The sequence below is a fragment of the Aplysia californica genome, unplaced genomic scaffold (genome assembly GCF_000002075.1).
Source record: "Aplysia californica isolate F4 #8 unplaced genomic scaffold, AplCal3.0 scaffold00183, whole genome shotgun sequence".
In the NCBI taxonomy this organism is placed as follows: Eukaryota; Metazoa; Mollusca; class Gastropoda; order Aplysiida; family Aplysiidae; genus Aplysia; species Aplysia californica.
In genome coordinates, this window is record NW_004797453.1 from 733691 (window position 1) to 750723 (window position 17033).

At 42.3% G+C, this 17033-nt stretch overlaps 1 protein-coding gene across 1 annotated transcript in view; it reads left to right on the forward strand.

Moving 5' to 3' along the window:
- LOC101864619 (ATP-dependent RNA helicase dbp2) overlaps positions 1-17033 on the forward strand; it is a 69005-nt gene that overhangs the window by 17606 nt on the left and 34366 nt on the right. Inside the window, exons 6-10 of the mRNA XM_005098455.3 lie at positions 1706-1847; positions 8812-8972; positions 12895-13067; positions 13647-13757; positions 15978-16039. Of these exons, the coding sequence (XP_005098512.1) occupies positions 1706-1847; positions 8812-8972; positions 12895-13067; positions 13647-13757; positions 15978-16039 (649 nt within the window). The remainder of the gene's footprint in view (positions 1-1705; positions 1848-8811; positions 8973-12894; positions 13068-13646; positions 13758-15977; positions 16040-17033) is intronic.

A 17033-nucleotide genomic window follows, 5' to 3' on the forward strand; every position in this document is an offset into this window, starting at 1 on the left:
GAATCTTGTTGTCCTGGTCAACAGTCAACAAATCCGCTAGATGGCTCCCGAACAGCTTTCGCCACCTGATTTCATTATTCTATAATTTACTCCTTCAGGTTCATCGGCATCTCCAAAGATGTTTACACTTTTAATTACTTTTGTTGGAGTTTCTGTGGCTCAGATGTTTTTACAAGATTATGTGTGCTGACCCCTTAGTACAACCTCCATCCTGGAGGAGAACCAGGTGACACATTTTGGCAGCCACACCTTGGAGTCTTTAGTCACCTTTTATGACACTCAAAGTGAATGTCAGCCTTATTCTTCTCACCACGAGGTCTACACAGCTATCAAGAAAATTACTTTTGGTTATTGTTTGTTTGTTTTTGTAAAGTGTTTTACGGCGCTCGCAACTGCATAGGTCATATGAGCGCGCGGGACACACCTAATATTTTCAGTTGGTAGGAAATTTTGAATTTTGCCCGGGTGGCGGCCGAAGCCTACTCTTATCGATTTTAGACCACCAAGGGATCTTTAACGTGCGCAACTTGCACACGGGCCCTCCGAGATTTTTCGCCCTTGTCCGAGAAGGCTAGGTGTAGATCTTTCCTACCAGAAGATCAGTGGTGTGGCAGAAAGACAGCAGTAAGGAGGGGCCAAGGAGTAGCAGTAGAAAGGCTGTAGAAAGAGTCAGGAGCCCAGAGGAGGGGGCAAAGGAGGTGAGGGGGTGGGGGCAGAAAGTGGAAATGAAAGCAGACAACAGAACATTGCTAGAGAGCAGGGAAGGAGGTGAAAGGAGACAATTTTAGAGAAGAAAATTTTTTGGTCGATACCCGGATTCGAACCTGGGACCTTTGAATGAGAGGCTAACACCTTAACCTCTAGGCCACGAGAGCCCCCTACTTTTAGTTTATGTAGTAGATCATAATCCGCTAACTTTCTCACAAATTTAATCTGGCCGTAGTTTGGATCCTATATTTAGTAGACTTTTGAATACTTGACTTTGTTTTCTTTTGTTCGTGTTCAATGGCTGCGATCATTGTTTAACATGGTTTATGTTGCAGTTGAATGTGGCCAAGAACCTTGAAAGCATTGCACAATTTTTAAGATGTGTCTAAAATGTATTTCTAAAATGTAGCTTGCAAAATTGTACATCTCAGCCAGGCCAGTTTTATTTTGGCACAACTCATAATGAAACATATATTATGCAAAATGGCACAACTCATGTACATCCCATTATTTAAAAGTTTCATTCATTATTTTACCACAATATTGTTTAGCAGTGACTAAAAAAATGTGCATGGAAAGTTTTACCATTATAAGATGATAAATGTTCTTTTCAAACAGTTTCCCCATTTATCTCAAAAGTTACAAAAATGTGATTACTGTTTTGCTGGGGCAGTGATGATGTTCATTGTACCCGTATGGTACTTGCTCCCGGACAGAAAGCATGAGATATTAACCCAAGTGCAAGAGGGCTATCCATACAATATTTGAGAATTCAGAACCTCTATAATACAAATGTATGTGATTCTGTTTTTGAAAACCTATTTATTATGTTCTTGATCAACAATTCCGTCTGTCTTGTAGTTTTGCACCCCACTGTGGGTGTTATGTTGATTATCAATCTAAAGACATTTTTTACCCATTTTTTTTTTTCAGGCTTTGTTTTGTCATGTGCTTTTGCAATAAGAGTGATTGAATATTTTGTTTTGCTGAATTTCAGTGTCTTGTTCTAGTTCCAACTCGAGAGCTAGCGCAACAAGTACAGCAAGTGGCGCAGGAGTTTGGTAGAGCTTCACAAATCAGAAATGCTTGTGTGTATGGAGGGGCTCCGAAAAGACCTCAGCTGAGGGATCTTGAACAAGGTAATTTAAGTATTAATATAAATGTACAGTCAAACTTAGTTGTAACACCCCCCCCCCCCATTATATTGCCAGCCCTGCTTACCACCAAGTTTTGCCATTGTACAAAAAGAAGTGGCTATATAGACGTAATGTTTATGCATGCACATGCACCATTCGCTCATTGTTTGGGTTGTACGATCCTTATTTAACTAATGTAAAATTGTCCCACCATACCGTCAGCAAACTGATCGCTAGAGGTAAACACCTCACCTGGTGCATGACACAGGGCTGCCTAAATCTACCGATTTTTCCAGTAGATACCGATTTTGGGCCTGTTCTACCGCCATACCGATAAGGTGTCAAAACTACCGGATTTGCGATGGGTGCCGAAAGAAGGGGGAAAAGAACCACATCCGTACATTCTGAAATTTCCGTAGGCTACTTGCCGCTTCATCTTATCAACTCGAGAGAGAGAGAGGGAGGGAGGGAGGGAGGGAAGCAGCAACAGCAGCAGCCTCTGTAACTTGTCAGATATTTACGGCAACTCTCGGCAACAAGTCAATAAATGTTGTATTAGAAACTGCCAGATTGCGCATTTCATACACTTGACCATTGTCTATCTGTGCCGTTCGGTCGGCAATAGTTGTTCAAGTGCATATCGGCTGAAATCTGTCTACTTAGGATAGATAATCTTCCTCCTTCCTTTCATTCATTCTTTCTTTCCGTCTATATTCGGGTTTTTGCTGAGGCTGGAAAATCTGTTCATTTAATTCATTTATCTAGAAAACAGAATTGTAAATGTAGAAAGAAAATCGATATCGAAGCAAAACATTTAAAAATCTGTCTTGGTCTAGAAAATTGGCCAGTACCAAATGAGGATTCTACACTCGGGGACTGCGGGAATCTGAAAAAGAAAAAAATCGCAGAGACCCGAGAAAATGCACAAAGTCCTCGCAAATCTGAAAAGGCTACTGAGTTCATATTTTACCGGTCGCATTTGTGGTATTATGTTCGGCTTTCCTCAGTCCGAGAGTATGTTTCACACAAATAAGCGGCTATGGCGGCAGGCGTAAGTGTAGGTGTAATACTGAGACTCCATCGGGAAAATCAAAATCTGCTTTCGTTACCGCTCAGAGTTGTCCGATGATAGTTTGTTAAGGGCGATAACATAGAGAACTCCGAAACTTGAGCGGCTGAAGATCGACGCTGATAAGCGCCAGTAGGTGTCTGTTGACTCCACATAGAGGGCGCCTAAGGCCTAGAACTAGATATAAGAAAAAAATTACACCTCAACACAACTGGATTATTGTGGAACAGTCCCTGGAGTGAAACTCCCAGCTGATCGTCAACTTCCTTGACTATGAGAAGGCTTTTGACGGTATAGACCGAGCAACACTATGGAAAGTACTGAGACACCACAGAATCCCACAGAAGTTGGTGAACCTCATCAAGAGCATGTACGAAGAGACAAGTTGCAGGGTTGTACATGATGGCCAGCTTACTGACAACTTTGACATCAAGACTGGTGTGAGACAGGGATGTTTATTATCACCGTTCCTCTTCATATTGGCAGTCGACTGGCTGATGAAGGAAACCACCAGAGGACACAGAAACGGTATACAGTGGACCCCATGGACACAGTTGGACGATCTGGACTTTGCAGATGACTTGGCGCTTCTGTCACACACTCAGGAACAGATGCAAGCAAAGACAACAATTTTAAACAGCCTATCAGAGTCTGTTGGATTGAGGTTCCACCCCGGAAAGTCGAATGTCTTAAGGATAGATGCACTGCGAAAGGAGCAGGTCACAATACAAGGAAATGTACTAGAAGACGTCAAATCCCTCTGCTATCTTGGGAGTATAATTGACAGAGAGGGAGGAACAGGCGCTGAAATAAAGTCCTGCATTGGGAAGGCACAGGCTGCATTTATTTCTTTGAGCAGGATTTGGAGGACCAGGGATATCTCATTACGAACAAAGCTTAGAATTTTCAACTCAAATGTGAATTCAGTCTTGTGGTATGGATGTGAGACGTGGAACGCATCCCATACGTGCATAAAGAGGATCCAGGTTTTCTTGAACAAGTGTCTGAGGAGGCTGCTGAGGATTAAATGGACAGACAGGATCACCAATGAGGAAGTATTAATTAAGAAGAACCAGACAGAGCCCGGTCAGAGATGAGGTGGGAAGAAGACGTTGGCGACGGATTGGACACACTCTCAGGAAGTCAAGCAGCTGCACAACAAGAAAAGTGTTAGATTGGAACCCACAGGGTAAAAGGTCAAGGGGAAGACCTCGTGGAACCTGGAGAAGAGTCAGGGAAATGGATGTACAGAAAAGTGGGAAGACGAGGAGTGACATCAAGCGACTAGCCCGGGATGGGGAAAGGTGGAAAGTGTTTGTTCGTGGCCTATATCCTGACCCAGGATGAGAAAGGCAATGATGATGATGACAGCTGGTATTTATGAAGCATTTATTTGGGGATAAAAAAACCCCTCGAAATTCCTAAAATATTGCTTAAAATGTAATTCTGCTCGGTTGCCACCCTAATTTGACGACGCTGATTTAAAAAATGTAATTAGTTTTTGTTTACCGTGAAGCACCAGCTCTGAAATGGCCATTCAAAAATGTCCCCTGTCCAGCCGGGTGACGTCACGCAAACAACGACAGCGAGACGGCATTGAGAGTTCGCGACCTCAGTGCTTTCTTGTTGCATCTCCAATTTTAATAACAGTGAAAGCAGTTCACAACAAAGAGTGAGCTTAAGAAGAGGTCACATTTTTGCTGTTAAAAAATGGAGATAGGACAAGAAAGCACGAGGTCACGAGTTGACAGCGAGACGCCCTTCCCAGTTTTTCGGCGTAATAAGAATGTTGTTTGGATTCCGATAAAGCCGACAACGCCGACAACGCCGACAACGCCGATCCGAGCTTAAAGCCGCCTGCAGTATGCCAGCTCAATGTGGGGCAAGTTGGAAACCATAAGGGAATTTTTATATCTGTCGGTGCTTAATGAGTCATTCTCCGAAATCGTCATTTTCTATGTTTTTGCCCTAACGTTAGATTTACAGTTATAAAAATTTGTAACATGCAGCTTGTGCAAAAAACCCCACTCTGTCGCCATACAAATTAAATCGATATTCTCACTGTTATTTCACTATAATGACTAAAAATAGAAAGAAAAAGAAAACAAGCGTTCTCCGATTTCTAGATTGTCGGGCCCGTCATGGTGACCGGTCAGTGAACCTGTGCGAGTTCGCATCGTGTGAGTACGGCATGAGTAAAGGACGGCTGGTGGTTGTTGGGGTAATCAAAGTTCATTCAAAGTAGGAACGTTACAGGGCTTCAGAATTGAGGGGAGGTGTTTGACGCAATAAAGTCTACGGCAGCAGGATAAGGCCGTGGTGCAAGAAACTGATGCTAAAATAAAAACGATAAGTGGAAGTGGTTTTGACTTTCGACAATCGATAATTGTACTATAAACTATATAAGGAGTACTATAAACTGTCACCTAAGATCAAGGACATAGAAGACGAATGGCAAATATTCAAAAAATCCCTGTCAGAAAAACTGAAACTCCTAGCCTGGGCAAACAAAAGAAGGACCTTTCGGTCCAAAGCAGACGTCCTTGGGGTGGTCACCATCTCCCCAAAAGATGAAAGGGTTAATGTTATTTAAAAAGTTAGTTTAAATTAAGAATTTATTTACATCATATGTTTAGCATTTTTATCATTTTAGTAGAGGTGTTGACTAGAATCAGGCTGTGCAGTGCACGGCGCACCGGCAGTGGAATTTTAGTTGCCGCGGAGGGTTCCCCGCCGGGCACCTTATCACGTCGGGGTCACGGGGGGTCAGCTCCCTGTCGCCGCTCTGTCTGGGCCGACTTAATTATTGGTACTTTTCAACGTACAATTTAAGGTGTATCCTTGTATTTATGGTAATTCTCATTAGTACACCCAAAGCACGCATTTCTGCTCTTGAGACTCAAAAAAGAACGGACGTTGTAACTTGTCTGGTTATTTTGTTAGGCGCGCTGGAGTCGGCAATGCTAAATTGTAATTTTTTTGGGACTAGTGTGAATTAAAAAAAATCAATATAAAAAAAACGCATCGTCAAAATCTGTCGAACTTTTGGAATATGAACGACATAACATTAGTGCAGATACTCAGAAAAGATGGTATCTGCGCTTATAATAGAAGGCTGTAATTTTGCAATTTTATCCATATGGCACACAATTCGCTACGAAGTAATTCCTCCAAATACAACTTTATGTGTCTAATATAATCATGAATATTCGCATATTTTCTCGAAAGTTTATAAAAGTTGTCATGAAGTTTCTCAATGAAAAGTACAAATCGATTTTAGTGCTAGAATATATCTAATAGATCTAATACACGAACAGTATCTGTTACACTCCAGAAATTGCTTACTTTTCTTAAAACGCTAAGTCTAGGTTTTGTAAGTTGACTGAATAATAAGGATGACTTCTCGTAATTGGGTTATAAGAATAATTTCTAGCTTTCCAGGGACACTGAATCAGCACCAGACTTTTCCAGCTTTTTTTACGTTTCTATGACCATTTGCAATAACTGACAATGTGACTGATTTCTTTACATTCATAATTGTGTCCGCGCATATTTCCTACACAAAAACTAAGAATGAATGTTTTAGCTGTCATTATTTTTATTCCATACTAGAAGTTTATCTCTACCCATGTATTTACACGGTTTTGTGGTTTTTTAAAATCGCTTATATTATATCTTTTTAGTTGTATGCAGGCTGCCACAGACACAGCATGATTCATGAACAAACGCAGAGTAACTTTCTCTTGTTTAATAGTAAAATAAGAGCTAACACTGATCGTCTTTAGTTAAAATATGCAGATGTGCATCTTTCTTCTCTTATAACTTGACTATTACTACGAGGGCTGTCCCACGGAAAACCGGAATTTGGCTGTAATTTTAAAACTATTTAATATTTTCACATTCTGTAAACGCACACTAGTAAAAGAATCATTTAGAACTTTCCCGATTGAGCACCATGAGCATCGCTCAAACCAAACGAGCACAGCAGTTCTCAAAAGATGGCTACCCCCTTGGAAAATTGGTCAAGGGTAGAAGTGAGGTCTGTCATTCGGTTTCTGACCGCAAAAGGTCTCAAACCTCTAGAAATAAAGAAATAAAGTCAGTTTATGGGGAGAAAGTAACGGCAAAGTCACAGGTATATGAATGATGTAGTACGTTCAAAGCCGGGCACTCCAATATCAATGACAAAGTGTACCCAGGATCTTGTTTTTCTGCCAAGACTGAGGACAACAAGAGTCGCGTTAACGAACTTATTCAAACACACAGGTGCCTAAAAATTCGCGAAATTTGCGAGTCGCTAAACATTTCAAAGTCGACTGTCTATAGGATAGAGTTTGATGAGCTGCTTTATTGAAAGGTCTCTGCTTGATGGGTTGGGGCCGAAAAAGACCAGCGGGGCCATTTTGCAGCATGGCAACACAACACCACACACCGCAAACGTCACGAAAGACTGGTTCCAAAGGTTCGGCCAGGAAGTTCTACTACACCCCCCTCACAGTCCTGACTTGGCCCTGTCAGATTATCACCTTTTTGAACCAATGAAACGCCATATTTCTGGACAGCGATTCACCGACAACGAAGACCTCGTGGAAGCCGTGAACTATTGGTTGAAATCCCTTGACGAAAGATTCTTCAGGGAGGGTATCTTCTCCCAGATCCAGCGATGGGAAAAATGTGTCCAGCGGGATGGTGAATACATTGAGAAATAAAGCACATATTGAGGTATGATGTGTTACAGTTTTATTATAATAGGACAAAGATTTTTGCTTTTGCGGACCTTTTCCGGTTTTCCGTGGGACAGCCCTCGTACTACCGCAGATTTAAGATTTCTCATGGTAAAAGACATGATATTCGTAGTCAGTTTAACACAGAATTTGGAGAGATCTGTCGTGCCTTTTTTAAAATAACAATCATTTATTCATAACTTTGTAACAAAAATAGGACAAATTGGGTACTCTACAAACACTTGTCTAGAACAAAAACTAAGGCACAGAAACTAACCATTCTAACGCAGAATAAATCTCAAGACATTGAGCTTTTAGTACATCCGCGTAATGGTTTGCTGTGTGGGATGGGGAAGAAGTTATATCGTTTTAAACATAGTCAAAAATGCGAACTTCCCGACCGACAGCGGCAAAGTCGCCTCAGGGTTCATTAAACCCGTGACCCCGAGCCGGGGAGCTCCGGCGGGCTGCTGAGTCACGCGAACTAAAAGTAACAGAATCGGGCGAAAAGTGACGCCGTGAGTGAACTGTTGCGAATGGAACCAACTTTTTTTTTTGTGTGCTCATATGACCTTGTGCAGTTGGGAGCTCCGTAAAACTCTTACTAAAATGAACAAAACAAAAGTGGGCCTCTCCAGAGTAGAGGTGAAGTTGTTTTTTCCAGACGTGTTGGACATCCCTCCCTAACACATAAATACTTCCCGCATGGAGATAAAAAGTCCTTTGTACTGGTTGCGATGGATTTCATAATAAAACACATACTGATAGAATGTCCGGACTTTGGACAGACGCAAAGGATATATATTTTTTAATGTTCTCCATCGTTGATCCCAACAGAATTCTTGTTTTATAAAGGCCATTGGCCTTTACTCAAAAGTGTATATTTTGTTTTTAATTAAATTTTTACCATTAAAAGTATAACCTAACCATAAACTAAAATCAAGCCATGCTATGAACTGTCATGACTACAACCAGCTTGTGTTTCGCATGCTCTTATGACCCCATGTAGTTGAGAGCATTGTAAAACGCTTACTAAACTAAAACAAAAAGAAAAATTTTAAATGGTATCAAATAAATTGGCTTACATAGAATTATGGTTGGGAGATGTTTGAAACATACATATTTTCATGTTAACTTTCATCATGCCCTGTGACTTCTTTCTGCATTCTTCTAGGAGCTGAGATCTGCATCGCTACACCAGGGAGGTTGATCGATTTGCTGGAATCAAATAAGACGAATCTGAAACGAACTACGTACTTGGTACTGGATGAAGCTGACCGCATGCTGGACATGGGTTTTGAACCTCAGATCCGAAAAATTATAGAGCAAGTCAGGGTGAGTTCATACCAGGTTCTGGGATTCCCAGGGCCCTGTGAATGACCCGAAATTTGACTAAAATCACCAAGACCCAGGAATTCCCCTGAAATTGGAGGAAACTAATAAATTATCTCTCAAAAGACCCCAGGAATATACATTTATCTCTCCAATCTTTAGTTAAATTAGTCAGAACAGGCTGAAATACCTGAGTTTCTGTTTGGCATGTTGTCTGGAAATAATATGTATACTTGTATGCAGTGGCATTGGGTGGCACCAAGCTATCTGCAAGGGCCAAATACCCCCCCCCAAATCAAAGTACGGTTGAACTTGCCTAACGGAAACCTGTGTAAAACGGAAACCTGTCTTAACGGAATCTCCCCGCTCTCCCCTTGATATATTCCTCTTTAATTACCTGTATAAAACGGAAATCTGTCCAACGCAGAAACGGAAATAAGAATTGGCTCTGAGGGTCTTACCTGTTTAAGACGGAAAATGCTTTGCTCACTCAACCCTAATTTGAAACAAAAATCGCAAGTTTGGTTCCGCTGGCTGTAACTTAACGCTGTGCTGCCGGGTGAGGAAGGGGAGTAGAGGTGCAATTTGGGGGTAGATGTTGCCCATCAATGTGAGCACTGAGCGATGCAGATGTTCAGGGGGGGGGGGGGGGGGGTGTGAAGTCTCACGAGTGTCAGTGAAAGTGCTCGAGTAGCGAGCCACCATGGAAACTTTCCTGGGTAGATAGAAGCCAGAGGTGTGAAATTGGTTTGACCAATCAATGCCTGCCGCCCTAATCCTATGGCCAGCGGAGAAAACAGGTCCTCGAATTGTTACATAGGAGTGAGGGGTGGCATTTGTTGACTGCTTGTTACACCCATGGGTGGCTAAGGGTAAAAGCAAAGAAGATTTCAAACTTTTCTGTTTTTAAAAGGTCAAACAGTGATACTATGAAATGCAAGCTCTGGTGGTAATTGGATACGTAAGACTGGCGCATGTAATTATTAGAGAGGAAAGCAGTTGAGAGGTGTGAAGTTTTGACCACTGCTTGCCGACCGGACAAGCAATCCTTGATCCCATTAGCAGGGCCTGTGAAACCCTCTCCATCTCACCCCTACATCCCCTGTATAAGACGGAGGCAGCCGGTGAAAAAAAATCTATGCGCTTTTTCATGACCTGTCGTGCAACATGGCCCAAGGAAGTAAGGAGGCATTTGGTGTTTTATAGCGAAAGAGCAAAGAAACAGCGATCGGAATTACCCCGATTTCACCGATACCATGCGGTCGGAAGGCCTCGAGTGCCCGGGAGGCCGTGTTTACGCTACCTACTTCAAATGCAAAAAAGCGCACTCCATTGAATGTTCCCAGATTTTGAACCCCGCAGTTTCCAGACTTCCACTCAAACAACACTGAAACCTACAATGCAGACTTCACATTAGACGAACTAACATCATGCATCTCGGACCTGGGCAATACTGCCTCGGGTCCAAATGACATCCCCAACCAGATCATTAGACACTTACCCCCAGAAACACTTACACTCCTACTAGACATTTACAACGACATGTGAAGGTCGCACTCCTTTCTGGAGTTTTGGCGTCTTGCCACTATCATTCCAATTCCAAAACTAAACAAAGACCACACATACCCATCCAATTACAGACCAATAGCACTAACGAGCTGTCTGTTCAAACTTCTGGGAAAAAATGATCCACGGGCGACTCATTGTGGTTTCTGGAGATAATGGGCTCGCTAAACGGTCTCCAGTGTGGATTCAGGAAAACTTGATCCTCTCTGGATCACCTGGTCCGCCTGGAGACCTCTATACGTGAGACGTTTGCCGAAGGAGGCCACTTGATCGCCGTCTTTTTCTACCCAGAAAAAGCCTTCGACACCACCTGAAAGTACTGAATTCTTAGAGACCTGCATGCTCTCAGCATACGCGGTCACCTTCCTGCCTTCATTGGCAATTTCCTGAAGAACCATTCCCTCCAGGTTCGTGTCGGATCCTTCCTTTCAGACCCCCACCAATAGGAGGAAGGTGTCCCCCAGTGGAGCATCCTTTCTCCTCTCCTATTTGAAATCAAAATAGACTCCTCCGTAAAAACCCTCCAAAATAGCATAGACAGCTCGTTATACATTGATGACTTCTTGAAATGCTGCCGTTCGAAAAATCCACCTCTAAGATCTATGGAAAGGCAGCTGCACAGACTTGAAAAGTGGGCAAACAATAACGGTTTCAAATTTTCCCCGTCAAAGACGGTTGCAGTGCACTTCTGCCGATCAGGCAGACATGTAGTGCAGCCGGATTTGACGCTCTAGGGGGAAAGGATTCCCGTGCCGGACCAGGCTAATTTCCTTCATGTGAGGTGCCAGAAAGCGTTAAACGCTTTGAAAATTCTATCGCATCCGGAGTGGGCGGGGGACTCAAAGCACCCTTCTCCACTTGTACTTCTCCCTTGTCCGATCCAGGATTGACTACGGCTGTCAAGTCTTCGGATCGATAAAACCACACATCCTAAAAATGCTAGACCCAGTGCAAAACCAAGCAAGAACTCCGCCTCTGTCTGGGGGCTTTCCGCACTGATCCGGTGGAGAGCCTCCAGGCCGAGGCAAACATACCATCACTCGCACTCAAACGCACACAACTCTCACTACAATATGCAGTTGAACAGAGCTCAAAACCGGAGGCCCAGCACACGACTGCATTTTCAAAACAAACCCAGACACCATAAACAAATTCCAAAACAACAAAAAACTCATCAAACGCTTCAGCCTCAGAGTCCTTGGGAACCTCAAAAACATACACTTTTCCAAACAAGACGTCCAACAATTTGTCTTCCCTGACCTCCCTCCGTGGCACCTCACCAGGGCAAAAGTAGACTTACAACTGACCACACACGACAAAGCAAGCACAAACTCCAAAACATTTAAAGCAGAATACAAAAAACTTAGAGAAAAAAATACCCTGGTGCGGAGCTCATCTTCACAGATGGCTCCAAAAAAGGACTCTGATGTGGGCCCTATCTTCAAACAGTACTCACTCCAGTCTGTGAGAGACCCACTGGAAAAAACAAACGAACAATAAACTTCACAACATTAAACCCAGACTGGGACCGCGAAATCCTTCAGGCCTCTCCAGAAGAGACAAAGTCATTTTTACTCGATTACGCATCGGACACACGGCCCTGGCACATAAATACCCCCTTCAGGGAGATGAGAAGCTGTTCTGTGTCGGATGCGATGCAGATTTTACCATTGGACACATTTTAACCGAATGTCTAGACTTCGGAGAGACCCGAAGAAAATATTTCAGATGCAAAAAATTGCAAGATGTTTTCCGTTGTTGTTCCCAACAGAATTTTGGGATTTTATGAAGGCCATTGGCCTTTATGGGAAATTATAAAATGAAATAAAATTGATTTATATTTTTATGTTATTTAAAAGAGTTGTTTTAAATTGAAAATATATTTACACCGAATTTTAATATTTTAACTTTTAAAAATCTGATAGTTGACACAGCTGTGCAGTGAACTGTTACGAATGCAACCAACTTGTGTTTCGAGCGTTCATATGGCCTTATGCAGTTGCGAGCGCTGTAAAAACTCGTACAAAACAAAAGATTTTTGTTTTAAGTCCGACCCTTAACTGCTATGTCAACATAATTCTCATGTCTTTACAATCCCTCACCCAGTGTGCTGTGAATGAAGCTTCTGTTTTTGTTTCATTGATAGCTCAGCCACTACCAACTTTAGTGTAGCAAGTGTAAAGAATCTCAGTCCAGACTCATGCATGGCTCACTGCCTCACATTGATAAAGCAAAACTTTTATGCCTGTGTTGACCAGAAATTGTTGCATCCCTTATTTTCTCAGTAGGCCTATGTACTGTTGGTATTGAATTATGTAGCTACTTTGAAAACAGCTGTCTTTTTTTATTTTGCTCACAGCCTGACCGGCAGACATTGATGTGGAGTGCAACATGGCCCAAGGAAGTAAGGAGGCTGGCTGAAGATTTCCTTGACGATTATGTTCAAGTGAATATAGGTGCCCTGCAGCTCACAGCTAACCATAACATATTGCAGATTATTGATGTATGCATGGAGTTTGAAAAAGAAGACAAGTAAGTTTCCTGATTGTACTAGTCTGCATTAAAAAAATTTATATTGTCAAAAAGTCAGGAATTTACATTTTTAAGATGCTTGAATTTGAAAGTCCATTCAAGGAAGTTAGTAAATCAGGGACAACAGGTTGATAAAAATAAAAAGATCTTTTCAAAGTACTTTTGTCCTTTCTTATATGCATTTCCCCCGCTGTTCTTTCAATTTATGATTTATGAATTTTCCAATTACCATACGAATTGTGAAACCATGAAGTTTACTCGGTAGAAAGTTTTTTATTCATTTTCATGGTGATAGCATGCTATATGATGTAGGAAATGTACAGTTCTCTCAGTTTCTTGTAAAACAATGTTGATTTTTATTTGTTATTGACTTTCGTCAGAGATACAAATTTGAAAGTCCTATTAGTTCATGTCTTCTGTTGTGCCCACAGCAGGAATAGTACGCAATATTGGAACTAGATCGAATACATTTAAAAAATGTGGCTATCTGTGCACATTTTTTTTTTTTTGCCCCTTAATTTTCAAATGTTTTGTTTTTTGAAATTTTAGTTTTCATCCATATATTTTTTACTTTGACAGATTGGTAAAGCTTCTAACAGAGATCATGCAAGAAAAGGAAAATAAAACAATCATTTTTGTTGAGACCAAGAGGAAAGCAGATGACATCTCAAGAAGGATGAAAAGAGATGGGTTAGTTCTGTTCATGCCCTTCAGTCTGCACACTTCAGATCGGGGTATTGTGGTTTTGAGCCAAGTTCAGTAACTGATCTTTTTGTAATTCTTTAAAAGTACGTAGATCGATCTACACCTGTGATGTAACAGTTAGACTTTGTCAGTGTACTGAGAAGACATGAGTTTTGACTCCCAAATGAGTATGAATTGTATAAAATTGAATTCTTCCGTGAGCTTACTGGGAAGCTGAGCTGTGTTCCGCTCAGCCAACGTTGGCTCTGACAGGCAGAGTTGAAGCAGTCCACCTTATAAATTTTGTAATCTGTGTCAGTGGGGTGTAAATCAGTTAAAATAAATGTATTGATAATAATTCCTCCATCAATGTCTGGCGGTGACCAATGCACCAGCAGAGGAGAAGATTTCTTGAGTGAACTAGTAAAATTGAAGGTTAAGATCATCTGTGGCTTCTACTATTGCTGAAAAGACCTATTCTGGCAAAGAAAAGTTTGCCACAATTTGAGCATTTAAAAGTTTCATTTTCACTTGTGGATTTGCGCGTCTTGTGGACTTCTGTCTTTCATTTTATTTTTTCTCTCTTTCACCTGGGCATTGGGTATAGGTTGCCAAGAAGGGCTCTCCTCCTGTCTTTTCTCTGGGAGATCTTCACCACCTCCAGCTAGCTGTTTCCCATATGTGCCTGAGACCTGCCTCCTGATCTCTTCCAGGTGGACCTTGGCTTTTCTTTCTTTCTCCTTCCCAGTGGGTTCCATTTTAGGCTTTGTCTAGTCACATTGTGGGCTGGCTTCCTGAGTGTGTGTCCCCAATGCATTCCATCTTTCTTTGATCTTATGATCAATTGGTTGTTGTTTATTTGTTTATCACCCCCAGTGGGTCGGGGGGATATAAATAGACCCACTGCTTCGTCTGCAGAAGGTGCAACCCCCTCAAAGACGAAGTGTCGCACACGGAGCCCAACCCTCTGGGATCTGTGTGTGACGCTTACTTTCTCCTTCTATCTTTCTTCCCACCGCTGACCTCATGTGCAGCAAAAAGAGAGGTCACCCATCCCACAGAGTGGGCGCCTTGTTGACCGTGAGGTGCGACCCGTGCGGAGGGAAACCGGGTACCTGGCGGTTGAGGTGAGATCAGTTTACGGACTGTCCCTCACCAACACACCTCTTCGGCCCAGGTTTTCCTCTTAGACGGGAGGGTGGCACGGCCCATGCCACTCAATCGGTTGGGAGTTGAAATAACATCAAGCCCTGGGTCAATCTTGACGGGAGGGTTTTATGCGCACTCGTAGAGAGTATAGCTCCGGGGTAGCCCTGGCACAGCTCTGGTCATCCAAGCAATGTGTCCCCTTGTTGGGCTCGATGGCGGGCGGGGAGCCCCGGAGTTGAACCACCTTAAAAACTCTCATGGATTCCTCTTCTAATAAAAACCCTTCCCCAACTCCCAACGTTGCCAAAAAGTCTCGGCTCGCGGAAGCGGGTGCGGCCGCCGAGCCAATCAAACAAACTTCTAAAGGGAAAAGGACCTTTACGTCTGCCTCTGCCCTCCCCCCTCTCAGGGAGCTTCTGCGGCAGCTGTACTTGACCATCCGCAGCACCGATGCGCAGAAAAAGATCACTGATCTAAACATATTCAAGACAGGAGATGCTCTAAGACAGGTTCTTGGATACATTCCTACGAATGTCCAGGAACTGTCTTCTGGTGCTCTCCTCATCAAGTGCGCATCAGATAAAGAACTGGCCGGACTTAGAAGGAAAAAACTCTCTTTGCAGTACGCTTTGAAACCTAGCTCAGTACCCCAAAACCAAGCCCAACAGAAGTGTAAATTTTATGAAGGCCATTGGCCTTTATGTTATAAAATGGATTATTTGAAATTTTAAAGTGTTATTTAGAATGTTGTTTTAAATTTAAAATCTATACGCTTGATTTTTAGCGTTTTAACAATTTTAATTAGAAAGTTTGACCAGAATCAGGCCGAGCAGTGAGAAAAAACCCCCCAACTTGTTTCGCACGCTCATATTTGAGTCATATGACCTTTTACAGTTGCGAGCACCGTAAAACCACATTCTAAACTAAAAAACTAGATTATACTCTCTACTGTGATCTGTGGCAAGACTTTTAAGTGACCTTACAAAGCGTGTTTGTCTGGGTTATTTTATATAAAAGCAGCTGTTGGTGTATTGTTTTCAGAAACTTAATCTCCTTTTTCATGTGATCATTTTACAGGTGGCCAGTGATTTGCATTCATGGTGATAAATCCCAACAGGAGAGAGATTGGGCTCTCAATGGTAAGTTACAAGTATGCTCATATGATGCTTTCTTATTCCGTTATGTGATTTTATTCTTTCCCGTTCACAATGTTTTCCAACAATGCACAAATCAGCATTCTGCTGATCTGATTCTTTTAATGGACGTAAAAATAAGTTGTGACTACTGGCACCACTCCTGGCACTCTTTCCTCTCGAGAAATGATAATATGGCTACTGCGGCAGCCAAGATTGCCGTTTTGAAAATCTTGAGGAAGAAATGAGGTGCATGCCTGGCCGGTTTCGGCTGGATTGAAATCATGCAATGCATTTTTTTACGGGCTGGATTGATCAGGTTGAACTGGAAAGGGTTACACACAGTAATTTGTATAGCCTTCGTGTAGTGTCTGAGCTCTTGATGTTGTCTGGTTAAAGTCTAATGGATGAGCCCTTCATGGGTTTGTGGAAATTTTTTATCTCTTGTGAGCCTTCTAGATTTTAATTTTCGAGCATAACTCGTGTGGTCATTTCACAAGGCAACTTTGATTCCCCGTGATTTCATTTCTATCGGTCATTTTGGGGCCGTGGAACGAGCATAATATCGTTCAATGTTTACTCTCTGCCCTGACTGATTCCGAGGCTGTGACCGTACGTAAATTAGCAGGAAACAGAAAGCCCATTACGCCTCGTGCTCTGTCGTCATTTGTTATGTTCGAAAGAACCAATCAGAAAACAAGAAATAATAGGGGTGATGGAACGTGCATTGTTCCTGTCATTGTTTTCATTCAAAGCGTATTGTTGTGCGATGTAAGATGGAGAGAAGAATAACGATGGATGAGATGAATCCACGGAAATCCCGCGACGCCTCGTGCTCTGTCATCATTTGTTATGTTCGAAAGAACCAATCAGAAAACAAGAAGTAATGGGGGGGGGGGGGGGGGGGTTGGCATGTGCATTGTTCCTGTTGATCCATTCAAAGCGTAATTCATAAGACGGCGAGAAGAATAACGACGGATGAGACAAATATTCATTTAAG